Raw genomic sequence first — 14,820 nt, forward strand, 5'->3', positions numbered from 1 at the left:
ATTAAACTCATACAATATTCAAATCCAACAACCAAAATTCAACTAAGGATCATAGTTCACAAATCCTAGGCTTTTAACACAAAATACCTCATTATCACAACAACCTCCACAATAGTTATACCTCAAATCAATAATTCACCAAATCATTAGTTAATCAACAATAACATTCAACCATAATTCTCTCCAAATTAACATAACAACATTCACCATCCAAAATTAAAAACTAATTATCCAATAAACTTCAACCAAATATATTCATCGATAAATTACTAAACATTAAACATACACCTGCATTCCAACTTATCCAATGGTCATCTAGCCTAAGTTTTCACAGAACATTATATATTAAATGCAAGAAACCTAAACCATACCTTAGCCGATTTCCACGTAACGACCAAAGCTATTTATTCAAAACCAAAACAGCCCCTCAAAACTCAACTAATCCGCTTCCTCCAAGTTCCAGTATTCACAATTTCAAGCTCCAATTATTTATTTTCAACCTAATACACATTCATAATACATATATACCCAATTTAATACTCAAAGCTCAAATTTAATGAAATTAAAATAGAATTATCGTATCCTCACCTTACCCAAGCTTCACATAAGCAAGAGTGAACGTTTCTCTCAAGCTAATTGGATCCTAAAACATCAGAAATCAAAGAAATTCAATATTCCCACTTAAAATTCAAAAATTGGGGGAAGATGAAGCTGAGAGTGAAATAGCAAGTTACCTGTGAAATTGTTCCGGCAGAAATGTAGAGCTCGACGCGGTGAACGCGTGGCCGCAAACGGTGCGGCGATCGGAGCTCAAACGGAGGAATTACGGGATTTGGAACTTTGCCGTAAAGGTTCGGCGTTCCTTTCCTCTCCCTGGAGCTCAGCTGCGTCCTTGAGGAAATGAGGGAAAAAGAGCCCGTGGCTCTTTTTAATGGGCTGGTCCGGTTGGACCGATAGCCCGGTTCGGGTCCGGTTCAACCGGTTCGGTCCTTTCGGTCCATTTTTGGACCGTTTTCTTCAAAATTAGTGTCAAAATTCTCGTTTCGATGAGCTCTACCCTATTTTGATATAATATTCGCATTTCTAATCCTCCTTATTAAAAAATAATTTATTAACTAATTATCTACTAATTTAACCGGGGTTTACAGACTTAGTTCATAATATTTTAAGAATTATAGTTATGTATTAAATTGTTATGTAAACACATGATTCTGATTGGACGATCGTATAAAATATTAATTTTTTTGCATGAATAACATTATGTTTACAGAATATGGCAATTTTGGACCAGGTTCTAATACCTCTAAATGAGTAAATTGGATTACAAAATTAGATTTAGAGACGGTTAATATGATGACAAGTATGAATTTCATAGACTCTGAAGGATGGCTTCATCACAACCAACGGTTTTAAAAAGAACAACAACATTATCAATAGTTTCAACACCATTTTAGATAGAATATAACTCTTTATTATTTTATTATTTGATTTGATTATTAGGAAATTAAAATTGGAAATATTTTTTGTTGAGAATTGAGATTACTCATTTTTAGAAAATTATTAACTTTAAGAATTAATTATATAAATATTTTTTCAGATGTACTCAGTGTTAATATTATTCTGACTTTATTTAAATTTTTAGTTACTTTATTTCTTAAACGATTGTGTTTGTGTATCTAATTATATTTTTATCTTTATATTTTAAATGAATTTAAAAAAATGTGTTATTAATTTATTAATATAAAATATCTAATATATTTTATATAAATAAAAAATACATTAAAACATTTATAAAATTAGTTTATTTTAAATATAAATAAATATTAGGATATGATTATAAAATCAAACCTATCTCGGATGCAGTGACCCCGTTATGTGTAACAAGAGAGCATCTCAGATACACTGCATCCGAGATATGCTCATATTCTGACATGGGACACTGCATCCGAGATACGTGTAAGGAAGCAAAACAGGGGCACTGCATCCGAGATATAGTCAAGATTATAATTAGAATTTCAGCACCCAAGATATGTTGTACAATAAGTCTATTTATAGAGACCATCCTAATACCTCTCCTCACACAATTCACAAACCATTCTTTTCTTTGTCTTCTTTCTATTTTGCTCTAATGGAGAACAATCAATATTTTTTGTGGTGGTTTATCCGAATGGGATAGTCAGACACGGTGATGAAGGAGTGATATTTGAGTCTGACAATACTGTGATGCTGCGCACTTACCGGGTTGATACCCTGGATGCGCTAAAGACGATCACACTGCGTAATATGGGAGGAGTAGGAACAAAGGAGGTTGGGAGGATTGCATATAGATTCTGTATGCGCTTTTGAACGGTGGATTTACGAACCGGTTATTCTGGATAGATGGGGATCAGCATGTGAGGGTCATGTTCGACGTACATGCGCGACTGATGCCCCAACATGTGATGGAGTTGTATGCTATGGTCCGAGATGTAGTTGCTAGGGATGGGCTGTCTCCTCCGGGTCCTGAAGTCGTGCCGCTCGAGGCGACACCAATCCACTATGCTCAGCCTCATGATAGTGCCGATGATTCCGACAGTGAGGGCGATTCCACCTATGTTGCCGGGTCCGAGTCGTCGAGTGATGCAGTGTTAGAGGATGAGTTTGTGCTGGAGACTCCCAGTGGCAGCATTGGTAGGTTTCTGCTACCTCCGCCTTTGGCCATTCCTCGATTGTCGGATGTTCTTAGGCATTATCAGACGTTGAACTTGGATGCAATGCACTTGGACGATCTTTTGAACGCTGAGGACGAGGAGGATTACAACACGGAGTGCCTCCCAGGAGTGCCTCTTAGGCACAATCCACGAATGCCTTGTTGTCCCTTATTACAACGGGGATAGTTGATAGAGAGTGGAGTCAGTTTGATAAGGTTTTTTGGGCATTTCCTCCATGTATTGAAGCGTTTAAGCATTGCAAGCCGTTTGTATCGGTAGACGGAACACATCTGTACGGCAAGTACGGGGGCGTGCTTTTGATTGCTGTGGCTTAAGACGGTAACAACAATATTCTTCCTATAACTTTTCATTAGTGGAGTCTGAGACAACGGAGTCATGGTCGTTTTTCCTCTCAAATTTGAGACAACATGTTACTCCACATCTAGGAATCCTAATCATATCGAATAGATCACAGGCCATTCGCGCCGCTCTCAATGCACCTCACAGTGGATGGCATCCCCTGTCAGCATATCATGCTTATTGCATCTGGCACATGACATCAAACTTCAATTCCAGGTTCAAGTCGACCGAGGGTAAGAGGTACCTGAATGAGGAGGAAGGAAGGCATTGGGTAGGCCGGTATCCACTCGGATCCGGAATGAGATAGATGCCATTGAGCGTGCGGAGAAGAGATGGGGCTCTGCTGCGGAGAGGGCCACACCAGACGTGGGTGTCCCAATGTGCCCCACTCGGATCCATGATGACGCATGCAGTTTAGGGTTTAGGTCTTTTTGTTCCAATGTTGTCACTTTGATGTACTGATTGTTATTAAATATTTTTAATGTGTAATGAACCATAATTTCTATATCACTAGTTACCTTCGATTGTTATGGGACCATTTTTCATCTATAACATTACAGTATTTTCATAAAAAAAGCATACAATATATTTATAAGATCAGATGTTGACTATATCTCGGATGCAGTGTCCCTTTTTTGCTTCCTTACACGTATCTCGGACGTAGTGCCCCATGTCAAAATATGAGCATATCTTGGATGCAGTGTATCCAAGATGCTCGCTTGTTCATATCTCGGGTGCACCCGAGATATGACCAGCGAGTCCTGTTACACATAATGGAGTCATTGCATCCGAGATACATTTGATTTTTGGTTTCACCCACTGCATCAGAGATATGACTCTAAATGTATTTCAGTAAATACTTATACATTTATTTAAATCGGTAAATATTATATTTTTTAATTTAAATAAAAAAATCATTTTCTTTGACATCTTGTTTTTCTTCTCCTAAGGTATACAAGTTTTTAATGATATTTATAATAGTAAGAATAAAAATTTTTAAAATATTTATTGGCTTGTGTATATATATATATATATATAAAAGTTATTTTTAATAAGAATAATTTAAATAACATAAAATAATAATACCTGTTAATATTTTTATAAAGCCACTCTATCAGACAATGTCTCAAGTGATACAAACTTAAAATAGTATTAAAAAATGATCAAAATTGATTCTTTGATTTAAATATCATATTGGAATAAGTATAATTACAAGGATCTTAAAATATAATTATATGTAAAATATTGCAAAATTTTAAAAATAGTAAAAGTAATAAGAATTTTTTTTTTGTAAATTTGTTTTAAAAATACCATAAATATTTTTATTTTGTAATCATCTAAGAGAATCATTTCTAAATAGATAAGCTCCTCTTCATTTGTTAGTATAAATATTTTTTATAGACAAATTACAAATTGTGAAATGAAATAATAGTGATAAAAGTCGATATATAAATAGATCAAATATAATGAAATTTGAATATTTTGTAATTTCAAATTTATTATGGTAATATTATTATTATTATTATGATATTTTTAATGTAAATATTTATTATATTTAATTAATATTTATATTTTCATTGAATAATAACACGTAATAAATGAATTAATTATATATGGGAGTTATGGTTTTAATCTTTTTTAATATTTTACTAAAAGTTTATCGTTAATACGTGACATCATTAGAAAAAAAATATAACTTAAATCCAATATACAAAGAATTGGTATCAACTATATAAATAAAAATAAGAATAGATAGATAGATGATTTAGACGCCCATGTCCACCACCTAAATTGTGGTTGCTTCTAATGAAATTATAAAGAAGTCTCATCCAAGTTAAATCATGGCATTCAAGCACGATTTATGTCTTTAATCCTAATAAAACATTGCTCTGTAACACAATTTTGATAGATTTACATAAATTTTTTAAAAGATTATATTTAAGATAATTGAGTAATATTAGGGTCAGATTATTTTATTTGTACAATTTACTCTGAAATTCATTTAAATTTAAAACAAAAAGCTGAATAAGTCCTTGAACTAGAAATGAGAGGAATAAGGGTGTAAAAAGGTAGAGTCAATACTAAGGAAAGATTACGAAAGTTAGGCGTTATTGATCAGCTAGATAGCATGTGTTTTATGCAAAAAGGATGTTGAGGACCTCCACCATTTGTTTTTTCGTTGTCAGTTTACTTGGCGTGTGTGGTGTGCTTGGTTGTTTGATTATGACAGATTGTGGGTTGTTCCAGGGACAATTAAGCAACATTTTGAAAGCTAAACAGAAGTGACTGTAAGGAAGGAGGAACGTAATAGGTGGCTATTGGATTTTTTGCTATTGTTTGGCATATATGGATGGAAAGAAACGATAAAATTTTCAGGAGTCAAGAAGCAGGAAATGCAGAAATTATTACTAGGTCGCTTACGAGTTGTAAGGATTGGAGTAGAGTTGATCCAAATGGTTGTTGATGACAATGCCGGAGATGACTATGGATTGTTTATTATTATTGTTTAGTCTTGATTCTTTTGTTGCTCCACCTTACTGTGTTGAGCTCCTTTACTTTTAAAAAAAAAAGGTGCTGTCTGCTGGTACTTGTGTGTATGTGCATGGTGTGTACAATAGATGACCCTCCTCTTTCCCAGTTTTATTCATGAAAACCATTTTTAATTCTGAAGAAATAACCCAAAAAATCAACAACAAAATATAAAGAATACATATAAGTTGAGGAAATAACACCCAAAAATCAACAACAAAATATAAAGAATACATATAAGTTGAGGAAATAACACGTGAACTTTATTGCTGAAATTAAAACACACCTCCAGTTTTAAAACAATACAAACTCCATGTATGTGAACATACATATCATCTTTATTCTAAAAAAAAACATAAACACCTCCTGTAAAATTACAGGTACAATTTATTTATGACAATCCTTTCTGCAATTAAAAAGATCACACACATCTAGCTACTGTAATACAAGATTATTCCTTTCACACTTCCTGCAGAAACACAGGTAATTTATTCATGCACACTACACTCCGGCCGAAAAAGAAAATCCTTCCATTAGTAGTTGCCACCATGGTGCTATCCAGTTACATTCTCATTGTATTCCGGGGGACACTGAGCCTCCACAAAGAAAATTTTGGAAATAATTATGTTAGTTTGGCTCAAAATGATTGGACATTAAGACAATTATGTTGAACATTTTCTAGTTCTATCTGTTATCACAAACATATACAGTCCTTAGAAACATGATACTTCACTCTCAAGCACAAGTTGAAAGCTTTCCTTCCTTTATTTCTTATTCACCTCATGTTATAACATGGAGTCATGGACAAATCACAAGCTAAGTAGCACCCCAAATAGACACAAATAAAAGAACCCTAAGCATATTTTAGAGCTGAGGTGGCATCAAGTAGCGTTTTCAAATAAGTTTACAAAACTACAATAACCTTGACTCTTCAGTTAGTGTTCAAATCTTCTTACAAGCACTCTCTTAAGAAAAGGGCTGAAATGCAAGGCAACAACCTTACTATTGTGCCAGATGCAATTCAGGCAAAAATAAAATTGTACCTATTATATTATGTCAAACTTGAGCCTTTCTATTTCACAAAATTAACTTGTTATATATGCTATATATCTATGTACTTTTTTCATTTCCTTATTTTCATAAAATTGAGGGCGAAAATAGCAGGAAAATTACCGTACTCACTGGCAATTCAAGTGTTCTGCGCTGTTTCTTCTTGAGTGTACTATTAGCACTCTGGGCCAGCGTGATGAATGAAAGCAACAATAAGCTTCTCTCAGTAGGCAACAAGTCCCTGAAACAAATTATTATCGTTTCACAAAAGGACTATTGTTAAATGGTGAAATGATACAAACTGTGTATTGCCTTCTCTTTTTCTCATTATAAAAAGGGTACACTTCTCTGATCTCTTTTCTTTTTTCTCTCTTTTTTTTTTTTTCTTGTTTTATCCAAACAGACTTGCCTAGACATATAAGAATATTAACGAAATGAAAAATAACCATTTCTTTTTAAAGAAATAAAGCCCTGCTTTCTTTTCTTCTCTTTTTTTTTTGGGGTTAAAAAGCTTATCAATTTTTCTGGTTTGTTTACCTTCTAATAGTAAACCACTACAATTCGTCTAGTACGAGGGGTTGGGAAGAATGCACCATGTCTTAGGTAAAAATTCCATTCAGTACATATAAAGTGATTCCAAACCGTTCATCACTACATACCAAATAAGAAAATGACCCAAGATATAATCAAGAGGAAAACACCCAAAATGAGCGCATTAAATGCTTGTTTGGGTGCTGTTAAGTTAACAAAAAAAGATTTACCAAATAAGAAAATGACCCAAGATATAATCAAGAGGAAAACACCCAAAATGAGCGCATTAAGTGCTTGTTTGGATGCCGTTAAGTTAACAAAAAAAGATTTTTTTTATTTTTTAGTCTGTTTTGTAAATTTTTAGTAGTAAAAGTAAAAACATTCGAAAAAAAAAAAACATTTTTTTAAGTGTTTGTTTGGACGTCATTATTTTGATAAAAAAAATCTTTTTCATTAAAATATATCTTTTTTATTTTTTTAGCGTGTTTGGCAAATTTCTAGTAGTAAAAGTAAAAGCACTAGAAAAATAAAAAAATTATTTTTTTTGAGAAACTGTAATTTACATCTTTTTTTAAAAGATCTTTTTCCTTAAAAAAAATATGTTTTTCACGATCTTTTTGTACGAGATATCCAAAGTACTCTTATATCGTTATACCCAAACATAATTGATAGATAAAAAGATCTTTTTGTACGAGATATCCAAACATAAAATTATTTTTATTTTTGCATAAGATCTTTTAAAAAAGATAACTCGAAAAAAGATTTTTTTTTAGAAGTTCACCCAAACAAGCCCTAAAAGATTTTTTTCTTTAAAGAAAGATATTTTTCACGTAATAAATAAACAAAAAAGTATTTTTATATGGTTATACCCAAACATAATTGATAAATAAAAAGATCTTTTTGTATAAGATATCCGAACATAAAATTACTTTTACTTTTCTATAAGATATTTTGAAAAAGATCTTTTCTTAGAATTAACTAATTCAGCACATCATTTGATATAAACACTCACATATAAGTCCAGGGGTAAGTAGTTGTGATAATGCTTGCTTTCTGAAAGTGTTTCTGGACTGCGGCATTCAGATCACCATGCCAAGGGTCTTCATCTATTTTCCCTTGCATAAACTTGGGTAGCACGTCGCCATGAGAGAAAGTCTTCATCTTATTGCACTTAGTGATCGTGCACAATAAACTACTACATAGCCCTGGGAAATACAAAGTTGAATTCCCCGTGTAAAAGCTTTCAAGTTTTGGTAACTCGTTGAGAGACAAAGTACCAAGCTTACTTAATAGTATCATATCTTCTGGTTTATCTCCCTCTTCATGAGCCACTACTACCTCCAATAATTCACACTTGGTAATGGACAATTCTCGCAGTGCACCCAAACTTTTGGCAGTTGAAGATTTGAACAAATATTTCAATCTTGCGCAATTCTCTACCTTCAGTTGAGTGAGATAGAAGAAAGACACGGCAGATGATGCTGCCAAATTTTTCAACAAGTTGCATTCCGAAACCTTCAACGTTTCTAGCATTTCAAGAAGGGGGGCCATCCAGAGGTGCTCAAACCCCATCGAATAGAGGTTGTGTAGTTTGTTAATCTCCAAATATTTAAGCTGCGAGAGGATTTTGGAATAATCAATGTCAGGCCCTTTTGGACGGAATATATCTTTAAAGGCGCAATCTACCAGCTGAATCTCCGTTAATTTCGGTAGTGACACCTTGGAAAAGAAAACATCTGGAAATTCATCTGATTCATTATCATTGAAGCTATCCAGTCCCAAGTAATTTAAGTTTTGGAGGTCCACATGAAGTAGTCCCTTCTCAATCATTGTAACATCTTCCTTACTCAGCACCAGTTCCTCAAAAGTGGATGTAATAACCTAGGATGTGAAATCAATAATAAAGACAAGGTAATTGAGAATCTTCCTTTCTTTCTTAAGATATGAAATAAAACCAGTGATCATATTTTATTCACAATAAGAAAAATAAGCAGACTGTATGATATGTCGGACTACCGTTATTAGATTATTGTTTAAACATATCAAAATAAATAATTTAATGTGGTTTTTAGTAAAAAATTCAAGACACTAAATTTATGTTTTTAACTAACATTTTTATTTATAGTATCTTTGAAATTAAAAGTATCCTTGGTAAAACATTGTATTATATTGCTGTCAATTGTCTAAAAATTGGGTTCAGTTACGTGACTTTCTAATCATAAAGGAAGAAACCCAAGAGGCCAAGATGTGTTCTGTGATAATAATATGTGTAATATAATATTTAGAATTTGTTTATAATTTTCAAACATATTATATGTTAAAATAACATAAGTTAATTGTAATTATTCGAATTTACTTTTACCAGTCCGATTTATAGTAGGAAAATTTTAACAAAAATGTTATGTGCCACAAAAACTAGTCACTAAATCAGGCAATATCTGCTGCAAAAGCTTTGAGCTTTGGACAACTAAAAACGTATAATCTTGTTAAGACAACAGACTGATCTAACAAATTCTGCATTCCAGAACAAATGCATCTCAGCTCTGGCAAAGCCCATAGCACCATAAAGGTCAATTGGGGGAATAACATATCAATCTCTTTATTATTTGCATCTTGGGGAAATGCTTCATCTTTTGCAACAATCTCCTCTAACTCCCCACATTTTCTCACATCTAAATGCCTTAGGTAGTCTCTGGGAACTGATGCTGGAAACAGATTTTTTATTCGTTTACATTCCTGAACACCAACTCCCTCCAGAAATGGAAAGCTGAAGGGACTTGCTTTGGGATCATTGTTCCAAACATGCCTCATACTTGGAAGCTCTTTCAAAACAATTGTCCTCAGGCGAAATGTAACAGGATCATCATGTTTTGCTGATGTATCTTTCACGTCAAATATTGCCTCAACATGTTTACATTTCCTCACTTGCAGCTGTTCCAAATTACTTAGAAGAGGAAGTAAATGAGATGGGAGAACTGCATTTGTTAAAAAGTCACAACCATCCACCTCCAAATATTTTAAACCGATAAAGACCACTCAACTGGGATTTCTGATGAGCCAACCCATTTCCCTTCCAGTTCAGGATAATTATTCAGAAATAAAGCTGTCTGAAATAATTGAAGAAAATGATTATTAATATTATTATCAGCTGATCCAATAGAAAAGTAATTGAAGTAACACATCTTGGTTTGGTTCTTTTAAGTGGGAAATAATCGTCCACATCTCAGTCATTCCATGATTGAATTCGTTAATTAATTTATAAAAATCCGCACCTGATATAAGAACTGCTTTCCTAGTACAACGTTGAGAACCTCTTGAGAAAATTCGAAGACCAAATCATGTGGGTCGTAGAGAGAAGCTTGGATTTTCTTGAAGGATCTACATCTCTCAATTGTTCAGAGAAGATGGTGAAGACCGAAACATCTGGTTCGTAGAGAGAAGCTTGGATTTTTCTTGAAGATCTTCATCTCTCAATTGTTGAGAGAAGATGGTCATCTTGGAGCACATCCATATCTTCACCTGAGCGAGAGAGGGTAACTTCAAGGCAGCATTGCCTTGATAAAAGCATTCCAGGCTTCTCAAATGTTGAAGACTTATGCGCTTTAGCTGCTCAAAGATGATCTCTTCTGTGGCTGTTTCATCATCTTGCTCTTTTTGCACTATGTCTTTCAATGATTTACAATCATAAACGTACAACTCCTCAAGGTGCTTTAAGCTTCCTGCTGCAGAGGATGTGAGCAAACACTGTAATCCATGACATCCAACCACATTCAATTTTTTCAGATTGGTTGGATATTGCTCTATTGCCCTCAAAAGTGGACAACGCCAAACAATTAATTCCTGGAGCCTTTGCCAAGCAGTCTAACCCGCCAATGGAGCTTAGCTCAAATAGGCAGCTTAGGGACAAGTACTCTAAGTGTTCAAGGAACTTGGGATTTGATGGGGGAACAATATCTTCTTGAGGCTTGTGGAATTCATAATGCCCATTCTCTGTAACTTGGGTGTCCGCCTCCCAAGTATTTCACACTGCAAAGTAGAGTACTCATTATTCACATCATCATCAAAGGTTAACATTAGTCCCCTTAAATATTCAAGTTCAAGATCCTCGGACTGCTGTAACCATGACTTTAGCACCCAAGTGTCCTTCGATTTCATGCTCAAAGTTTTCACCTTGGAAATGTCCTGTTAAAGACAAAAAAAGAAGAAAAATAAAGGACATGCTTACTGCTTGCCTCAGTTTGTGTTTAATTTGGATTTTAATAGATAAGAAATTAAGAGAATAATCACCTTTATATTTGAGAAAAGGGGTGGTCTAGTAATTGGAGGGCTATTTCCTTGTGGTGTCTGAAATAGGTCAAATTTGTTGCAGTTGAACGGATACAAAATGTTTAACTCTGGACACTCAAAAGTGAACATTCCATCATAAAAGTGAGCGAGTTGCGGCAAGTTATACAATCTCAACCGTGTTAGATAAAGAAACACAAACTTTTTTGTTTCACCACCTCCACCGCTATCTTTCTCAACAATTTCTCGCAGCTCATCACAAAAATGTACTTCAAGTTGCTCAAGCATCTTAAGATTTGTAGCTATGGCTACAGGAAACAAGGCTTTCAGTTTTCTACAAGACTTGACAGACACCTGCTGCAGATTTCGAAAGCGGCTGTCATTTTGTTTATCCTGTTGGGGCCAAACGTGAGTCACATTTGGTAGCTCTTTCCAAAGTGAGCTTCTCCAACTGGAATGTTCCCTTGATGTCATTCATTTCAAAAATGCATGTGATGTTTTTACAATTTCGCACTTCCAATTCTTTTAGGCTCTTCAAACATCGAAGAACAAACGATGGAATTGCAAATGATTCAAATTACACCTTTCCAACGTCAAAGTCTTCAAACTGTGAAACCAACCTTTGTCAAGAGCTTTTTCAGTCTTCCAGCCTTCTTCAAGTACCGAATGCTCGGAAACACTTATTTTGTCCATACTTCATAATATTTCTGCCAACATATTGCAAATAAAGTTATGATTCAAGCACATCCCAAAACACAATCAACTTTCTATCCATAATATATGTATGTAATAACTCTTAAATCGAGTGCAATAATCGAAAATGAAGTGTGATGAAAGTAACTCGATTTTACCTTATTCAAGTTAAAAAGAAAAAGAAGCTGAATGAAACACAATTTACCTTCTTATGTATATATGTTCTATTGTGGCTCGTAAATCACCATTCCAGCACAATCTCTTCTCTTCATCACGTACAACATACACTTTTTGCATAATTGTTGGCATGGTTTTGATTTCTTTTTCAGAGAACTTTTCCATTTTGGGGCAAGCACTCACCACGAATTTCTCCAATAATGGAAACTCAAGAGAATAAATCTTGGAACTGCAGAAACTTTTAAGATTCTTCAAAGATACAAGTTCAAGAGCTTTCATTTGTTTAAAAACTATCTTATTATTAGTCCTGCTCTGTTCATTGACTTCATCTACTATTTGACGATCTGATACAATAATATCCTTCAGAGATTCACAATTGGTTATCTTCATTTGACGAGTTGACCCAAGCTTTTAGCTGTTGAAAGTGTCATTACATATTTCATGCATTTACACTCTACCACTTCCAAATTGGTCAAGAAATTGAAACGTATTTTCTTCTCTGAAGGTACTATATTATCCAATTTAGGACAATTCTCTAAAAGCAATGACTCTATTCTTTGAAGAATTGCGTCATGTTCAAAGCCAATCTCCATAAGACAAGACAAGTTGGTTAACCTCAAGGTTTTTAGCTTTGGAACAACTCCTATTTTTTCATTTCCATCGGAGAGGACTTTTCTTGAGACTCCACCAACTTGTAAAAGAGACAATTGTCCAGCCATAGGCTCTTCAAATTAGGATTGCTGTGAAGGAAACGAAATAGAATCTCGGTGTCCTCTAACCAGGACAAGCGAAGAACTTCTAACTTGTCTCGTCGATAGCGACTTGACGAACTTGTATGCTGTAACTCAATATGCATCGACCTCAACTTATTCATTACCTATATAGGAAATAAATAATGAAATCATTATATAATTTTGATGGTTTTCTTTACTATAAATTGAATTTGTTCTGATTTCAAGTGTTTGGTGAGTAGTTAAACATGAATAATGTGGTGAGGTATATTAACATAAAAGAGTCATAATTTTTTTTATAAGGTTTGGATCAACACATGACATCTAACATACAAGTTAGTATAATTTCTTACTCAAAAATGCTATGGGCACATAAAAAATCAATCATTAAATCAGCCACCATATATATAATTTAACTAATTTTCAAATATACTTTGTATTTCAACTTGTATTATATGGGAGTGGCTGATTTGGTGACGGATTTTTTTGTAGTTATTTCTTATTGACTGAGATATTTACGTAAATTTAAATAAATTTTTTGAAAGGCTGCTTGATATTACCTCTTCAGGAAAGAGTGGCTTTCTTTGAGCAGATGTTGCGGCTTGAGAGGACGAAATGTTTCATGAAAGAGCTGGCTTTCTCCAAATAGTTCAAGCTTGCGACAAAGTTCAATAGACAGCTCATCTAATTTTTCACACTCCAATTTACAATGTTCTGGACAGAAATTCTTGAACTTTGGTAGCTTAGAAAATTTAATGGAGGTTAGCTCAGGAAACACCAAGCTATCAGGATCGCATGTGCTGCTGCCGCTGTTGTCGCTGGTACCATTTTGCACTGCTACAATTTCCTTTAATTTGGAGCAATCTGATACAACTAAACGTTGCAGTTTTTTAAGCTGATGTTTAGCAATGGAAAATGGAAATATATTTACCAACTTGCGACAACCATGAACTGTTATGTTCTGCAGAGATTTCAGTTGAAGTGTCCCTTCTTGGTCTTGCTCGCATCTCACTATCCTTTCCAGTTTTCCTAGTGATTCCAAATGAACATCCCGCAATAAAGTTTCGTAGTGACGAGCATATCGTTCTGATCGCAGGTTAGGTCAAATATAGTTTCCATTGACTTGCAATCAGTAACTGTCAAGCTGCTTAGTCCTTGAAATATTCCCTCCATGTCATGACCGAAAAACACTCACCAATTGATTGCATTTTTCAATGACCAGTGTGTCCAGTTTCTCAACCGGGACGTTAAGATTCCATATCTTTTTCAAACTGCTCATCCTGCTCAGTTTTATATTCTTCAAATTTGGAAAAGTAGCATCCTGCATTGATTTACAGTAACAAGATAATTATCAAATTAAAAGAACACTGCTAGATTGCACGAACTATACTGCGAAAAGAGGGTAACTTGATTAATTATTATAAAAAGGAGGTATGTTGTTTTGGTCACTCAAATTGAACATAATTTTCAAAATGAGCTTTTAACTTTAGAAATGCAACTTCCGTCAACTTCAGAAAGGCTTTCATCTCACAACTATTAGTCCTGCACTCTACCGTGCTATGTGATGTCATTTTATTTGTATTAGGATTGAAGGAAGGAGCTGATGCGACCAGGTCAAGTTCAAGCACCACAAATTAAGCTCGACTCATAACCATTAAACCTATTTTAAAAGCTATAATAACAAATTAACTTTACATTTGAAACTCAACCTATCAAATTAATGAATATAATTCATAAATTTAAATTAATATGGCACTCAAATAACACATTAGTAA

At 34.1% G+C, this 14,820-nt stretch overlaps 2 protein-coding genes across 2 annotated transcripts; both read right to left on the minus strand.

The window, feature by feature from the left end:
• Nucleotides 1-5,820: 5,820 nt before the first annotated feature.
• Nucleotides 5,821-9,043, minus strand: LOC112726826 (uncharacterized; the record flags this gene model as incomplete). Its single annotated transcript, XM_025776351.3, is given in 3 exon segments — nucleotides 5,821-6,175; nucleotides 6,753-6,870; nucleotides 8,173-9,043. Coding segments are annotated over 3 exon segments (978 nt in total). The 3' UTR covers nucleotides 5,821-6,133.
• A 544-nt stretch (nucleotides 9,044-9,587) lies between these two features.
• LOC140176623 (uncharacterized) lies at nucleotides 9,588-11,918 on the minus strand. Its single transcript, XM_072208153.1, has 5 exons — nucleotides 11,448-11,918; nucleotides 11,214-11,342; nucleotides 10,680-10,904; nucleotides 10,184-10,267; nucleotides 9,588-10,091 (listed from the first exon to the last, which is right to left on the minus strand). Exons 1-5 carry the CDS (start codon nucleotides 11,916-11,918, stop codon nucleotides 9,588-9,590), a joined length of 1,413 nt encoding a protein of 470 aa, XP_072064254.1.
• Nucleotides 11,919-14,820: the final 2,902 nt, after the last annotated feature.

Source organism: Arachis hypogaea, chromosome 12 (assembly GCF_003086295.3).
Source record: "Arachis hypogaea cultivar Tifrunner chromosome 12, arahy.Tifrunner.gnm2.J5K5, whole genome shotgun sequence".
Lineage (NCBI taxonomy): Eukaryota > Viridiplantae > Streptophyta > Magnoliopsida > Fabales > Fabaceae > Arachis > Arachis hypogaea.

Bases quoted from the DNA above. Each gene is read 5' to 3' on its own strand.
- LOC140176623 (XM_072208153.1), bottom strand. From the start codon at position 11,918: ATGACATCAAGGGAACATTCCAGTTGGAGAAGCTCACTTTGGAAAGAG. The intron at 11,343-11,447 runs GTGATTATTCTC...TGTCTTTAACAG, and splicing joins CCCTTTTCTCAAATATAAAG to GACATTTCCAAGGTGAAAAC. The intron at 10,092-10,183 runs GTTTAAAATATT...AATTTGGAACAG, and splicing joins CAGTTGAGTGGTCTTTATCG to CTGCAAGTGAGGAAATGTAA.